At 38.2% G+C, this 17,376-nt stretch overlaps 1 protein-coding gene across 1 annotated transcript in view; it reads left to right on the top strand.

The window, feature by feature from the left end:
- fat3b (FAT atypical cadherin 3b) overlaps window positions 1-17,376 on the top strand; it is a 94,327-nt gene that overhangs the window by 28,704 nt on the left and 48,247 nt on the right. Inside the window, exons 11-29 of the mRNA XM_030153902.1 lie at window positions 190-326; window positions 880-1,155; window positions 2,320-2,530; window positions 2,705-2,919; window positions 3,019-3,177; window positions 3,310-3,431; window positions 3,582-3,764; window positions 3,892-4,006; window positions 5,172-5,453; window positions 5,900-6,250; window positions 8,726-8,899; window positions 8,998-9,528; window positions 11,404-11,768; window positions 12,110-12,263; window positions 12,938-13,045; window positions 13,139-13,322; window positions 14,413-14,633; window positions 16,356-16,808; window positions 17,232-17,366. Coding sequence (XP_030009762.1) covers window positions 190-326; window positions 880-1,155; window positions 2,320-2,530; window positions 2,705-2,919; window positions 3,019-3,177; window positions 3,310-3,431; window positions 3,582-3,764; window positions 3,892-4,006; window positions 5,172-5,453; window positions 5,900-6,250; window positions 8,726-8,899; window positions 8,998-9,528; window positions 11,404-11,768; window positions 12,110-12,263; window positions 12,938-13,045; window positions 13,139-13,322; window positions 14,413-14,633; window positions 16,356-16,808; window positions 17,232-17,366 — 4,376 coding nt within the window. The remainder of the gene's footprint in view (window positions 1-189; window positions 327-879; window positions 1,156-2,319; window positions 2,531-2,704; window positions 2,920-3,018; window positions 3,178-3,309; window positions 3,432-3,581; window positions 3,765-3,891; window positions 4,007-5,171; window positions 5,454-5,899; window positions 6,251-8,725; window positions 8,900-8,997; window positions 9,529-11,403; window positions 11,769-12,109; window positions 12,264-12,937; window positions 13,046-13,138; window positions 13,323-14,412; window positions 14,634-16,355; window positions 16,809-17,231; window positions 17,367-17,376) is intronic.

Here is a 17,376-nt window from a genome sequence, read left to right as displayed (position 1 = left end):
AGACGCAGGCACCTGGCCAAAACAATTACACAGTAATAACTTAGAGCACCTGAGTTTAGCACGCTGAGTGAATTCTTAATGACTGAAACTCCTTGTAACGTATATGTGTTTGTGTGTTTGTGTGTGTGTGTGTGTGTGTGTGTGTGTGTGCGTGCGTGCGTGCGTGTGTGTGTGTGTGTGTGATTCCAGGGAGCTTTGACATGCAGTTTGACCTGCAGGTTGGGGTGGGGACTCTGGTTGTTGCCAAGCCCTTAGATGCAGAGATGCAGTCGGTGTACAACATGACTGTACAGGTGACAGATGGCACCAGCCTCGCCTCAGCACAGGTACACCGTTACGCACTGGCACCATCTCATATACTCTTCAGACCCACATCAAATTAAATTATTGTTCCCTCTTCCTAGGGGAGCTGTTGACTCCCAGCTTCTTTGCATCCTACGCTTGCACTCCTATTTTTCCTTGAAATTATCTCTTGCTGACTATGAAATGCACCCTTTGTTGCATGGTTTTTCACATTTCCTGTGCTTCTGATGTCTTGGCTGGCCTACTAGGGCTGCCTTGAAAAGGAAATCCTTGATATCAGTGGATTAATGGGATTAGTTTAGGCAAATAAAGGTCAAGTATAACAAAACACGTCCACATCCTTCCTTAACAATGCTCTGTTCTGCTTGAAAAAGCCCAAAATATAGCTCAGTGTTAATTCCATTTCTCTAACATCTCAACCTTGTAACTAGAAATAGAGGTGATGCAAACATACAACTCTATCAGGTATTATCAGTATCCCGCTTTTACATTCTTCCAGGACTGTTATCACAAAGAATGATAAAAATACTGGAAACAAATCTACTTTAACTTTTCTTCTCTCTCTTTGCTACTAAGGTGTTCATCAGGATATTAGACAACAATGACAACCCTCCCATCTTCTCGCAGTCGGCTTATGATGTCAGTGTTTCAGAGGATATACCAGTCGATATGGAGCTGCTGCGTGTTAGAGCGACAGATGTGGACGAACGTGCGCGATTGAGTTTCTCCATCTACGGTTCTGTAGACCCAGCCAGTATGAGACTATTCAGAGTCAACCCTGGAACAGGTGTCGTCTACACGGCAGACAGACTGGATTATGAGGCTAGAACACAACACATCCTCACTATTATGGTAAGAGATAGGGCTGTGTATTGGCAAGAATCTGGCGATGCGATACAAATCATAATACTAGGGTCACGATACGATATATCGCGATATATCATGATACTGTTAAAAAGGCCATTTTTTGTTTTGTTTCTTTTTTTTAAATGATTATTACCTTGAAGTATTGAATCACACCAGAAATCTGCACAAATACTAAACACATTTTTATTTGATCAGAACAGGATCTAATGCTATATCACAAATTTAAGTGTGTTAAAATATAAATTACGTTTTACAGACATTACAGTTTAAGATCCTGTTCAAATGTTCATGTTCTGTCAGTTCAGAACTAACATCAGAACATTATTTTTGTGCGATCCCAACAAAGGAACTATCATTATTTAATAAAAGAACCCACCTAAAAATCACCCAGAAATTACCCAAAAACCACCTAAAAATCACCAAAAAACACAGAAAAAACACTTAAAAATCATCCCAAAATTAACAAAAACCCCCCGCCTTAAAATCACCCAAAAAGTACCCAAAAACCACCTAAAAACACAGAAAAAACACTTAAAAATCACCCCAAAATTATAAAAAAACACCTAAAAATTACCAAAAACATCCCAAAAAAAATCACCAAAAATCACCTAAAAATTACCTAATAAAGAAAATCAAAAAATAAAAATGAACCTCCATAAAATCTGCATTTGAATAAATACCTAAAAATATCGATACAGTACTTTTTAATAGCGATACAATATCATGAAGTGAAATATCGCGATATATTGCAGAACCGATATTTTCTTACACCCCTAGTAAGAGATATGTGAGAGATATGGTAAGAGATATTTTGTTTCTGTTTTTATATTTTAACTTGTTTTATTTGATTTGATTTGATTTTAATGAGGCTTTTATTCATTTGTATTGTGCTTTTACTCTTCTGTACAGCACTTTGGTCCACTGTGGTTGTTTTAAAGTGCTTTATAAATAAAGTTGGATTGGATTGGATATGTGTTTCTGTGTGTGTTTGGTTGGTTTTTACTCGCTGTGTGTGTGTGTGTGTTTTCCTTTCCAAATTATGCACCCTTTGGCAGCTCTGTCTGCCGTACTTAATTTTAGCTGATATCCTTTATTGCCTCCCACAGCGTTATCCATATTCATCTTTCATTTCGCCTGATGTTGCTCCAGGTCAAGGATCAGGAGTTTCCATTTAACCGTGACCTGGCTCGTATCCTGGTGGCAGTGGAGGACTCCAATGATAACATCCCATATTTTACCAGTACAGTGTATGATGCTGTTGCCTACGAGTCTTCTCCTGTTGGAACTTCGGTACTGCAAGTGACCGCCCTAGACAAAGACAACGGAATTAATGGACAACTCTCCTATTCTATAGAAGCAGGTGTGGTCTTACATAAGAGTCTGCTACCTTTACATTTCCTCTCCTCATTATTCTGAGTGCAGCTTGTGATTGGCTTGTAATTATTTGTCAAAAAGAAAACACACCAGTATTAGAAATAATCCTCCTTTTGTGTTTACTAGTAAACAATGTCTCTCAATTTCCTGTTTCTCTCAGGTAACACTGGTGGTGTGTTCAGCATAGATAATGCCACTGGTCTTATCTCGATTGCCAAGGACCTGGACCTTACCTCTGTTGGCTTTTACACTCTCACTGTGCGTGTCACAGACAGTGGATTTCCTCCATTAATGGCCACATCCACAGTTCGGATCTCCTTGGTTCTGTCTGACTTTTCCACGCCCAAATTTTCTCAGAAAGAGTATCCGGCTGAGGTAAAGACATGTAGAGGATAATTCATTGCAACACTGTAAGAAGGAATAACATGGATAAATATTACATCTCACCTTACTTTCCTGTCTTTGTATTTACAGATAATGGAAAACAGTGCAATAGGAACGCATGTGACCACTGTTAGCGCCCTCAGTCGATCAGCTCTCTTTTATGATATCTCCAGGGGCAATGAGGAGCATTGTTTTTTTATAAACCATCATACTGGTGTAATCCTCACACGCAAATTACTCGACTTTGAGGTTTGTGTTAGAATTTTCATCTTCTGCCAATAAATAGTGTTGACATGATGCTTTTTGAAGGCATTACCAATATATGCGCCCAGAGTTCTAAAATAGCACTTTTACTAATTGCATTTTTGTTGTTTTTGGCAGCAAACGACATCTTACTTTCTGGTGGTGCATGCTTTGAGTATGTCTGGAGTTGAAGCCAGCACAACTGTCATTGTCCAAGTGGGGGATGTCAATGATAGCCCCCCTGTCTTCCAGCAAATCAGGTATCCATGAAGGAGTAAAGCTCAGGCAGTGAAAAGTTCCTGTGCTGTTTGTTGAGCCGTGCGGAGTTGTGACATGTTTTTTTTTTCTGCAGGGGCTTAAGTATAGCCTTTCTCTGTTTCAGCTTTGTCTCTTTTTTACCCTTTTTTAAGGTATGTTGGAGCAATCAGTGAAGCCGCTCCAGTGAACAGTGTTGTCCTGGGAGAAGACGGCAAACCCCTAGTCATCCAGGCGACTGATAAGGATCGCAATCATAACGCGCTGTTAACTTTCCAGATCATAGAGGAGACAGCTTGCATGTTTTTCAGTGTGGACTCAGGAACTGGATCAATTCGGTAAGAGATCAAAATTTTACCACGAGTATCTCTGCAGAGGATGTCTGATTCACTCGGTTATATATTTTTCATGATTTCTGGGAGGAAGAATAGATTTGTTCTCATTTTAACTGTTCTTAAATTTTAGAACGATTGCCAGCCTGGACTATGAGACTTTCTCTGAGTTCCTTTTCCGAGTTCATGTTCGAGACAGTGGTCAGCCTCCAAGGAGCGCTGACAGTCCAGCTGAAGTGATTATAAAGGTAAGGAAGGGACTATGAATCAGCTCTGTCTTCCCAAAAATGATTTTTGAATTCCCTACATTGATTTGATATGACTAGTTACTCATTGTCATCTATTTTAATGTGATAGGTAGGCGATGAAGGAATTATACAGGGTGACAAAAAAACAGGAACTTTTTAACAATCCAATAAAACCAAGAGTGATGGAAGAAAAATATTTTATTCATAGTAATTGAAACCTTAAAACATGCCATTTAAGAAACAAAGAAATTCATCGTCATTGTTTACGTTTGTTATCATTTGTTGACAGAATTCTAATCGCAGCTGGTAATCGTTTTCCCTCAGTTGTTGCACTATCTGCAGCTTGTATGGATGAAATTTCAAATCTAAAGTAAGAATTCTGCGAACACTTTCCCGGGACATTTCAACCGCAGCTGCTTGCTTACGAATTGAACGCCATGGACTCCGCAAGACAGACTCGCGTGCAACATCAATGTTCTGTGGAGTACGAGCACTTCTTGGTCGTCCTGTTGGTTTCTTCTTTAGGGCAGATCCAGTCTCTTCAAAGTTATTAATCCAACATTTTATCGCGTGTTTTGATGGAACAGCACCATGACGTCCTAAGTTGTAAAAACGTTGGAACTCCCTCTGCGCAGCTGTCAAACTATCACCGTTTTTTATAAAACATTTTTATGGCTAACGCACGCTGTTGCCCGTTCCACTGATCCATGGTTACTAAAATGGGGGTGTGTTTACTTGCTCAAGGTCACTGTCTCGCAGTGCTGCCGCTTGCTCATGTCTGCCAATACGCACTTCAAAAATTCCCGTTTTTTTGGGTCACCCTGTATTTGGTTATGAATCTGACACTGAAAGTAAGGAAGGGGCAGGACTAGATAAGCCATTGCTTCTTTCTGTCCCTTCTCAAACTGTTTTTATGAGTTGATTCGTATATACATTTATGTTAAATTTATTGTATTTCGTTACTTTTTCTGTGATTTATGACCATTGATAGGTGCATATGTATTTGACTTCTTGCTTGTATTGTTTTTTTTTTAGTTGTTTTTTTTTCTTCAAAGTTTGACACAAATAAACTAACTAACTAAATAAATAAAAATCAATTTCTTAGATGTGTAATACTATGACATTCTTTTCTCTTTATTAAATCTCTGTGTATATCCTGTTATAGGTGATCAACATCAATGATTCACCTCCAAAGTTCTCCCAGGACGTTTATGAGACTGTCCTCCTTCTGCCAACCTTCATGGGGGTTGAAGTCTTTAGGGTTGAAGCTTTTGATCCTGATTTGACCTTTGACCTCAGTTTGACCCCTGACAAGTCCACCACTCCTCAACTAACCTACTCCTTAGTTGACAGTAATCTGGAATACTTCTCTGTGGAGCGCTACACTGGGATCGTGACTGTCATTAATCCAAACCTGAGCAAAGACCGCTACCGGTTTAATGTGAAGGTGAATGATTCCACACAACACAACTGAATTTCTATTTTTTTCTCTTACTAGCTTGGATGAGCAACATACAGTTGACCTAAAAAGGCTTATATAATAATGATTTCCTCAGGGAGGTCAGCACACAGGGTCAGCTGCAGAGCTGTGCACCCAGAACCCATATTAATTCACTGTCTAGTTTCAGAATGCTTCAGCTTGTTGACAGAGTTTCTGCATTGTAGAGGACTTGTCTCTAAGCACCCCATGCCATCCTACTGCCCTTGGGTTGTTTTGTTATTTTTGTTAAGAAAAGGGCAAAACATGTTTCTGAATACACATTATGACCCAGCAGAGCCTTACCTGCATTGACATTATTCTGAGTCAGCTATCAGAAATATTCAGAGATCCCTTATGTATTCAGTGGAATTGTTCTAATGAGGCACCTATTTGTCAATTTTCTTTGTTTTAAGGTATGGGATGGTCGTTTCTCCAGCATGGCATTGGTCACAGTGCTTGTCCGAGAAGCTATAGACAGCGGTCTTCTCTTCACTCTCCCAGTCTACTCTGCCTCTATCCCAGAGAATGTACCTAATGTGACCTTGGTGACGGTTGTCAACACGGTCGGCCACCGTCTTAATGAGCCCCTGAAGTACACTCTGCTAAACCCCGGTGGCCGCTTTACAATTCGACCAACCTGTGGAGTGTTGCTGACCACGGGGATGCCTTTTGACAGAGAGGAGCAGGGGAGTTATAAGCTAGTGGTGGAGGTCAGGAGAGAAGATGAGATCCTGAGGGTGGCCAGGGTTATGGTGCACGTGCAAGTGAGTGTGGAAATATGTTTGTGTGTTTTTAGGTCGGCATGAATATTTTTAGCCTCACACAGCCCTGTTTTATGACTCATTCAACAATAAACAAGTGGATCAGTTGCATGTACAGCATATTGTGTGTTCTAATGGTGGCATGAAACTAAGTGCATTTACTCAAGTACTGCACTGTTTTGAAATACATATACTTGTCGTCGGCTTCCTGATAAAAACCTGCTAAGTGACATTTTTGGTTGGGAATAAAAACCTGCTATCTCCCCTATTATAGCTTCAAATTTCAGTCTCCTGTGAAAGTTGTTTACATTCCATCATAAGTACCAACATTAAAGGAACACATATTTTTTGTCATATTTCACAGTTTCCTGTTATATAAATAGTTTTTTGTTTCTCCTGTAAAATTTGCCAAAAGTCACATTGCAGGTTTTATCAGGAAGCCGACGTTTGTTCTTTAGTTATATATTTCCATTGTGTACAGGTTTTACTTTTGGTCTACTGCAACTTCTACTACAACCAAATCATGTTTTTCTATTTTCTACTTTCTACTGTTTTGAATTAGCTGAAATTTCCCGGAAATGCAAGTATGGTTTTCATGAAAAGCTGAGTTTGACAAAAAAGTTCATACTTTTTTACACCTGTTGTTCTCACAGGATAATGATGCTAAAAACATACAACTCCAGTGATAATCTATAAAACAATGCATTACTATAGAACAGAGGTGCCAAACATGCGGCCCGGGGGCCAAATCCAGCCCACCAAAGGGTCCAGTCTGGCCCCTTGGATAAATTTGTGAAATGCAAAAATTATACTGTAGATATTAATCATTTTAGTTCAGGTTCCACATACAGACCAATTTAATCTCCAGTGGGTTGGATCAGTAAAATACTATCATAATAACCTATAAATACTCACAACTCCACATTTTTCTCTTTGTTAATGTTAACATTTTAATGTCATTTTACTGTATTTACACTAAAACAAACTATCATTTTACAAAATACAAATAACCTGAACAAATATGAACACTTTTAAATGTCTGAAGTGCAAGTTTACCAATATTCTGCCTGTTATTAAATGTTTGGGTATTTGTAGATCCATTGTGATCTGTAAGTTTATATGTGTAAATGATAAACTGAGACATAATATTGTTAAAATTGCACTTCAATTTGTTCATGTTTGTCACATTGCTTTAAAGGATAGTTGGTAGCTGTAAACATTTTCATCGCATAATTTGACTTTTTCTTGCTCTAAAACATACAGGAAAGTTTGGAGTTGACATTATTTATATATTATTATGTTATTACTTAACTGGTCCGGCCCACTTCAGATCAAATTTGGCTTAATGTAGTCCCTGAACTGAAATGAGTGTGACACCCCTGCCATAGATTGAATTACCTGTCAGTGTATAAAGTAGCTGAAATGAGCTGAACTTAAACTATCTACAGCAGCCAAATGTAGTTTACACCTGAATACAGGAGGAGAATCAATACTTAAACAGCTATACTTAAACATAAAAGTGTCCTTATAGCACTTGTCATTACAGTATCTTTGTGAAGCTGCTGCCAGTGGTGAATAAACAGATGATCAATAATGTAAAATTCTGGGTATCATGCAATTATTTTGACAGATAATTCAGTAGATGGTATTACAGATTTGAAACACCAGAGAAACAATATAGTTGGTTTGTGAGTGTGGGGAGTTCTGTGAGTATGTATTTCTGCTAATTAGATATCCAATTTGAGATTTTTACTCTGGGCAGATTTCATTATAGACCATTTTGTAAATATGGAGAGGAATCTGAAACTGAAGCTCCCCAGCTCAGATGTGAAACAAGAGCAAACTGCATCCAAATGGAAAATGGCATGTTCGTTCCAACTTGTCATTAACGCAAAATCTGATGTTTTGAAAATAGAGCAGATTGCAGGCATCAGTGCAACTCACAGTTTTATTAACAGGCACAATCCATTCCTTATGGAGTTAGTTGTTTTGCTTTGCTAACATTTTAAATGAAGAATCTGAATACTTCTACAATCTCTGTCCTAGTCAGTCCGTTGTATCCTTGGGCAAGACACTTCACCCTCCTTGCCTCCAGTGCCACCCACACTGGTGTATGAATGTTCGGTGGTAGTCGGAGGGGCCGTAGGTGCAAAATGGCAGCCACGCTTCTGTCAGTCTGCCCCAGGGCAGCTGTGGCTACAGATGTAGTTTACCACCACCAGAGGGAGAATGTGAGCGCGAATGAATAATAGGACAATAATGCAAAGCACTTTGGGTGTCTAGAAAGGCGCTGTATAAATCCAATCCATTATTATAATTATTATTATAATCCTTTCATTAAACATCCTTAAGTATTTAATCCCTACCAAAATTTTCTTCCAGCTTTTACAATATATATATATATATATATATATATATATATATATATATATATTTTTTTTTTTTTTTTTTTAATATGAATTGCTCTTCTGTTTTCAGGTGGAGGATGCCAATGACAATACCCCTGAGTTTGTAAACCTCCCTTACTACGCTGCAGTGCAAGTGGAGGCAGAGCCAGGATCTTCTATCTTTGGGGTCTCGGCTATTGACTCAGACAGTGGTCCGAATGGAGTAGTGACCTACAGTCTGAAAGAGCAACATCGAAACTTTCAGGTGAAAATCGAATTGAAGTTAAATTAGTTGCTCATGTGAATTGTGTGAAGAACCATAGAATAGATTGAAGTCATTTTGTTCCTAAATATTTCTTACAGGTGAATCCTGTGACTGGAGAGGTGACGTTAAAGAGGCCCTTTGAAGTTGATTTATCCAATGCTGAGTATAAGGTGGTCATAGTGGCCACTGACGGTGGATTTCCGTCGTTGTCCAGTGAGGTGGAGCTGCCCATCACCATTGTGAATAAAGCCATGCCTGTGTTTGACAAGCCTTTTTATGGGGTCACTGTCAGAGAGGACGTGGCCATCTCTACCTCTATCCTGTCTATAAACGCCACCAGCCCAGAGGGCCAGAGCGTTATCTTCACCATCACTGATGGGGACCTTTCCCTCCAGTTTGACATTGGCTTTGACACAGGGGTCATCAGTGTGATTTACCCCCTGGACTATGAGACAAACCAGTACTATCGGTTAACAGTGCAGGCTACAGATACACTGACAGGTGCCAAGTCTGAAGTCGATGTGGATATTATTGTGCTGGATGTGAACGACAGCCCTCCACTGTTCCAGAATAATTCATACTCCACTGTGCTGAGTGAGAACTCCATGATTGGAACGTCAGTGTTGCAGGTGTGTGTGCTATTGTTTACTGAATTATGTCTTTGTGTACACTAACTGAATGAGTATATATACTTGAGATGCACCTCAGGAAGACTGTGGATGAATATTAGATGCCAGAATATTTATTCATTATAGAGTGATATTTTTCCTGGAAATTTCCCAGTGGTAACTCTTGACCTTTTGTGATTCATAGACTAGCTCCTTGTTCCTGTGGCACTAGTAATTGTTGGCACAGAAGTAGATACAAAGTTATGTAAATTATGTATTCTGTCTTGAAATTTTCAAAGTAATTCCAGTTATATTTTACTGTTTTATTGGCTTTTAAAAGAATCAGAAAGGACATGTCTACATATTGGATGACTTGAATATTTCTCATGTTAGATACACCGAAGAAAGCTCAGTGGTATTTAAATAGTGTCACTACATTCTGCAGGCCATGCATAGTGCATGGTTAGCCCCTGGCTTATAATTTAAAGTTTGTTTTTTTGTGCCTTGAAACAATATTCATTCTGCATCAAGGTTATTATTGTTAACAAAAACTAATGAAATGATGAAAACTAGAATTGAAAAAGCATTTTCATTAACTGAAATAAATAAAAACTATAATTACAAGAAAAAATGATAAATAACTGAAACTGTATTGTGCGCTTACAAAACTAACTTAAATGTATGAAAGTTATGGATGAAATATCCTTTGTTTTCGTCTTTGCCAGTGTCGGATTGATATGAAACCGATTTATTTCATTAGAACAATTTTAGCTGACAGCACTTCACGTTGTGTCTTCTCATCCCCAACTCTACCTGGCAACAGGGAGGCTAAAGTTGGGAGAAAGCAGCATCCTGTATGGGATTTCTTTGACTATGACGGCGAGGAAGATAAAAGATGGAAAAAGCTAAAACTAAACTAAAACCAAGCATTTTAGAAAAAAAACTAAAATTAATGAAAACTAGCAAACCTGCGCTAAAAACTAAATAAGACGAAATGAACTAAATAAAACTAAACTATAATGAAAAATCCAAAATTATTATAACCTTGTTCTGCAAATGAACAGCAAGCAGTGTGTGTTTTTGTTACCTTTGTTACCAGATGGCTCATGGCTGGCAATAAGAATAGAGGCCACACACAGAAATGTGACTTTAAAGCTTCATTTATTCATTCAAATTAATAACCTAAATAACTAGTGTGATGTGGAAAAATGAGAGTGATCAATCTTGTCAGCGGTGCCGGGATGATTGAAAGTATGGTGTAATGCATGTTGTCTGGTTCAATAACCCACAGAAAAAAGGAACGAATCAGGTGGATGGAGGCTGGGCTCAGATAAAGGCCAGAAGGACAGTCCTTTCTGTCTTTTGTAAGCCCAGCACGCATAGGCAGTTAAAAGCAGACCACCCTCCCACCTATGAGGCCAGGCTCAGTCAGGACCCGGTAACTGCAATTTGGACAACAGAGCATTACAATTATAGCACAGACAGGCAGAGTGGAAGGGGGTGTCACACAGTCTTATTATAATTCAGGTCTGCAGGATAAAATCAGAGGAAATTATGAAATTCACTATTTTAAACCTGCAGTACTGTGATATAAAACTAAACCAAGAGTAAAAGTTAAGTTTGTTCTGCTCTAACTTCTATATAGCAGCATTAGGACAAATTTTGTGTTTGTGGAATTGATTACCTGACACTGGTCGTGTGTTTTGCAGTTTTCTGTTCTTTTCATACTGCAGCAATTGTTGAAGCCAAAAGTTTAACAAATTAAATTCCAAAATTTATTTACTTTTCTCATCTGTGGGTCTTGTACCACTAAATGGAATATAGTAGGAAACAAAACAGAGTTTTTCTTGAATAATGCATGAAGTTGTGTAAAGTTTAATGCCACTCTCCCTGTAGTTGTTTGCCCAGGATCAAGACTCAGAGAAGAATGCCCTGGTGAGTTACCAGATCCTATCTGACATCTACAACAGCACCGACTACTTCAGCATTGACAGGACCACCGGACTGGTATTCACTGCACGCTTACTTGACTATGAGCTCATACAGCGCTACAACTTCATTGTCAGAGCGACAGACAGTGGAGACCCTGCCCTCAGCAGTGATGTTACTGTCACTGTGACTGTAACTGACACAAACGACAACCCACCTAATTTCAGCCAGGCGCTGTACGAGGCCTTTGTCAGCGAGCTGGCTCCCAGAGGACACTTTGTGACTTGTGTTCAGGCGTCAGATGCTGACATCTGCGATGCTCATAGGCTGAGGTAAGGAAAAAAAGTTTTAAGAGGTCCTCTGTTAGGTATTTTCTCTGTAATGTCTTGTATTATTAATGAATAGGAGTTAGTACAAGGTTTCTGTTGATGCCTTTTTGAACTCAATCTGGAACTTTTACATTCCTCATGTTAAAGCAGAACAATACCTGCAAAACAATTTTGTGGTCTTGTTTTTGTTGTGAAAATTGTAGTAATTTTCATTCTGTCATTCATTTTTGTTTTTCTCTAGTGAATTTGGCTCAGTACACCTGAAAAAATATAGACCCACGTACATTCAGCTGTTACTGAATAGAACATCATTGTAGAAAAATATTACCCTTTCTTGCCTTTAGGTACAGTATTCTCTCTGGGAATGAGAGGATGACTTTTATGATGAACCCAGATACAGGAGTGCTTAGTCTGTCTAACAAGAGGAGACAAGGCATGAAACTCTCCTATCAACTCAATGTGTCTGTGTCAGATGGAGTCTTCACCAACACTGCTCAGGTGAGACAGATTCTTCGCAATTTTTTTCCTTTTAGTTCCGGAAAGTAAGTGGCTCTTTTTTTATACTTTGCAGCAGTGCCACACTAAACACAGTTTCCTGCTCTAATGACTTCTTGCTTCAGGTTTATTACATTCAGACCTCACAGATGTCCACTATGACTGCAGTTTTGCACCGCTTGTGGCTACACTCCTCTGATAGTGCAGTTGGAGGTTAATGTGTGTTTGTGCTATTTCAGATTTACAGAGAGGCTGAGCTGCCAACTGTAAAAAATGTTCACATCTGTCTCCTAGTTGTGATTATAAGTGGAACATGAGTTTTTTTTTGGGTCTGATATGCCACTTTGAACATAAACAGCAGCTCATTTCACTCTTTTCCATTGTTTTATTTATTTATTTATTTATTTTTGATGTGACATAAAATAGAAGACAAAACCAACCTAACACTGAAAATAAAATTACCCTGAATGCAGTTTTCAGAGAGCTATGGGTGTTTTTCCATCTGGTCTGTGAACACATTAGCGACTCTGTCGTTTATTAGCCTGGTCTGCATGCGATGCAAATGTGCTTGTTAAATAAACACTGATGGTTGTCGTGATGGTACTACTGATCTGTCAGCAGACATGAGGATGTGTGATTATGGTGACATTGTTTGTAACGTTGATGATTATCCTCAGGTGATTGTGCGTGTCCTAGGAGCTAATCTGTACAGCCCTGTGTTCAGCCAGAGGTTCTACCTGGCTGAGGTCAGTGAAAATGCCCCTCCTGGGTCAAAGGTCATACAGGTAAGCTCACTTTTTCTCATTCACATCAAGAGTTTTAATACAAAGGTTTCAAGATAAACATTGTTTTATATTTTTTTTCTCTATAACCTCTAGGTTCAGGCAACTGATGAGGACTCCGGGTTATTTGGGCAGATCACTTACTCCTTTATCAATGACCTGGGAAAATCACAGTTCAATATAGATGCAGACGGGGTCATATCCACTGTTCAGAAGTTAGACAGAGAGAACCCTTTCAATAAAGACATGGTGCTGACCGTCATGGCCCTGGATGGAGGAGGTACAGTATTTTACATGCATAATATGTGATATAAGTTATCACCTGGTATATAGTGCCTGCTGTCTTAAAGTTTTACTCTTGACTCTTTTATTTTGTAATATTTATCTTTGTGAAGATTTAAAACTCTTTAAGAGTGTTTGCATTAACCCATAAAGATCCAGTGCTACTTTTTTCCCTATATATAACCATTTTTAAGTGATTTATCACCATTTCTGATAATATTATCCTCTGTATTTTGCATTTTTCAGTGTAAATCATGTCTTTTCCTATATTTAATTTACTGATCATGTAAATTTTCATGAAAACTCAGAGTAAATTTAAAGGAAAAGAAAAGAATTGAAGAACTCCATGGGTTTTACTGATGAATCAATGTTGTAGAAGATGACGGTGTTTCCATGTTCATTATGGAGCCTCTGAGCATCCAAGTGGCTCATATCTGATGATGATTTATAGCTGAGAAACTGCATTTTACCTCAGTTATTTACATGTATCGATAGGTTTATTGGATCAACAAGGATTAAACAGTTTAGATCAGTAGATTTTGGTTGCCTGTGACTTTTTGGGTCTTTATGGTTAAATTCTGACTGACTTATATAGTGTGACAGACTGAGAGAAACAGTAGAATAAAGACAGTCTCTTGTTTTTGGTTTTCTTTTGTTTGTTTTTATACTTTGTTTTTGACAGATTTTAATTTTTTTTTAACAAACAGACAATAAAAGGAAAATGCAAAAGACATAAGAGCTTCAACAAGCACAGACAGGGCAGTATCAAAACTTGAAGTACAACAGTAACAAAGTCGGTCAATGAGTCACAATATTATTCCATCATGATAAGAGGGTTGAGTTAGCTTAGGTATTGTTCTGTTTCAGTCCATGTCATGTCTTTGAGATATATTCTCATGTTACATCAGATCATGTCCACATGTGCGAAATGGTTCCTCTGTGACATCACTTTGTATTCATGAAGGAACTTCATACATTTTGCTATTACATGTAATTGAGGACATAATAGAATAAAGACAATCTCATCTATTTTCATATATTTTGAAGACTGAAAGCTTTATGATAAATTTCTTCACTTTTTGTTACAGGCCGTGCCTCATTTTGCACAGTAAGGGTGGTCCTTGCTGATGAGAATGACAACGCCCCTCGGTTCAGAGCAGTGGAATACCGTATGAGTATCAAAGCAAATGTAGCCAAAGGCTCCCTCGTCACACAGATCCAGGCCACAGATCCTGACGCTGGGTCTAATGGAAAGATCACCTATTCCCTTTACAGTGAAGCACGTCTGTCACTGGTTGATGTGCTGGAGGTTGGTGCATCGCTGTGGACACTCATCAAGAGACTTTTGATTTTAGACACTAAACTTATGCCTCTACTATCCAGATGTGCACTTGATAGGGTTGTAAATGTCATGAAAATGATATTTGAAGCTCTGCTATTGAAAGATTTGTCCTGCTCAATTAGTCCTTCATTGTGAATTGTTTTAAATTAGATTCATCCCTGAGCAAATTAATTTAATGAGAATAAACTCTACTAAAAGCAAGTGTATGCTGTAACCTTGATTTGCCTTTTGAAGGTGTTCTTAACTAACCTTCCCCTCAGTGGATTAACAGCCATCTGTTTACTGTATATTGCACATTTCTCCTCATTAGTATGTGTGGGATCAGGCTTAAACTAGAGTTCTTATAGTTGTCATCATTGCTTTTTATTTACTATTTCACTTTTTACTTCAGTTTAGTTTGACCTCAAACATGATTCATAAAGCCATTATCATTGGATATCCCAAGCTGCTATAGTTACATTGAAGGAAAACAAATACAAATCTGATTTTACTTGCAGTTCTCTTTCATTTCAGCTGATTTGGCTTTTTTCAATATATTTTTACCCCGACCCCTGAAGGAGAGGCAAGGGGTATTGTTTTTAGTTTGGTTTGTTTGTTTGTTAACACTCTAGCAGCAAAATTGTTGGTTGAATTCATACTAAATTTGGTTTATAGATTGCCATTGATCCAGAATCGATGTCATTACATTTTGGGAAAAGCAGGTCCAAGTTTCAATTTTTTATGAATTTTTAAAATCCTTTTTTTCCGCCATTTACTCATAATGGGTGAAATTTCAAATGTCTGTAGCAGTAAAACTATTGGGTGAATTCATACTAAATTGACTTTTAGATTGCTAGTGACCCAGAATGGATCTCATTGCATTTTGTGAAAAGTAGGTCAAAGTTCAAATTTTACATGAATTTTTTAAATCTTCCCATTTATTCATAATGGGCAAAATTTCAAATGTCTGTAGCAGCAAAACTATTGGATGAATTCATACCAAATTGACTTTATAGATTGCCAGTGACCCAGAATGGATCTCATTACATTTTGGGAAAAGTAGGTCAAAGTTCAAATTTTTCATGAATTTTTTAAATCTTCCCATTTATTCATAATGGGTGAAATTTCAAATGTCTGTAGCAGCAAAACTATTGGATGAATTCATACCAAATTGACTTTATAGATTGCCAGTGACCCAGAATGGATCTCATTACATTTTGGGAAAAGTAGATCAAAGTTAAAATTTTTCATGAATTCTTAAATCTTCCCATTTACTTATAATGGGCAAAATATGTGTGAGGACCGGGGTTTGTTATGCCTGGTACCACTCATTTGTTAAAGTTTTGGTTGTAGAAAACTTTATTTCGATCAACAACATGTTTCCAAAGTAGTTTAGTTAGTTAGTTTAATTTTAGTCATAGTTTTTCGTATAAGAAACTATGAAAAAAAACAATAAATAAACTTCAGTTATAAACTTTAAGAATAAATACATAATAAATGATTAAAAAGGTTTGTATGAATGAATGGAGCAACTGTAACACACACTAATTCCCCTCTGGTGATTAATAAAGTATTCTGATTCTGAAAAACAATACAATGGTTATAGTATAGTTAAAGTGCGTGTTCAATTGTCAATATCACATAATGGTAGCGCAGATGTTCAGACTTTAAAGGTCGTGGAGATAACCCTGAGCCTTTGCTTGTGTCCAGGTGGAGCCAGACAGTGGGTGGATGATGACAAAGAGCACTGTGGACCACCTCCAGGGGACTATGCTCTCTTTCTTTGTCAAAGCCACAGACTGTGGATCACCGCCCAAACATTCCCTGGTCTCAGCCTTTATTCACGTGGTTCCTCCAGATGCGTTTGTTCCATCCTTTAGCCAACCTCAGTACTCCTTCACCATCCCTGAGGACACAGCAGCAGGAACAGCCCTGGGATCTGTGTACATGGGCCCTGGACAGACCGGGTTCTTCACTGCAGTTGGAGGAGACACGCCGGATAGCAACCAGGGAGGAACGTTCGTGGTGGAGAGGGAATCTGGTCTTATTCGTCTGGTTAAGCCTCTAGATTATGAACAGGTCAGCATCTTCCGCTTCAAGGTTTCGGCCACAACAAGAAGAGATCTGATCGAGTCTATCTCCACCGTGGACCTAGAGGTTAAGGTTTGTGGCAGTAAAGCATGTCTTTTGAATTCTATTGCTTACTTAAATAATGTCACTTTTGCTCCGTTTAAGTGTTAATAAATGAGAAATAAAACAGAAAATCGACATCTAGCACAGAGCTCATACAGCCAGATAACAACACAATAGCTTTTATTGAAAATGCTGCCACAGTCCAATATCTTGCTAACAATACAGAATGGGGAAAAAAAAAAAGAAATCAAATTCGGTGTAGTGAGCAAGAGCAATCTTAAAGCAATGCATAAGTGTAAGAGCTGCAAATTAAAGAAATAAATGAATTCCAGTAAGCCGTCTAAATTACTTTCTAAATGTTGTTTGTTTTTCTGAAAAAATTGGAATTTGAGTGAAACTAATTCTACAATGTTTAATCTTACCGGCTGTTTTTGTGAATCTGTTATTTTGCAGATACTTGATGTGAATGATAACAAACCAGTTTTTGAGACCAACAGTTATGTAGCCACTGTGATGGAGGGAATGCCTATAGGGACGAGAGTAGTGCAAGTACGTGCACTTGATCCAGACTGGGGCTCAAATGGACAAGTGAGTAATA

This window comes from Sphaeramia orbicularis, chromosome 14 (assembly GCF_902148855.1).
Source record: "Sphaeramia orbicularis chromosome 14, fSphaOr1.1, whole genome shotgun sequence".
Taxonomy (NCBI): Eukaryota; Metazoa; Chordata; class Actinopteri; order Kurtiformes; family Apogonidae; genus Sphaeramia; species Sphaeramia orbicularis.
This window is presented reverse-complemented; position numbering and strand designations above follow the sequence as displayed.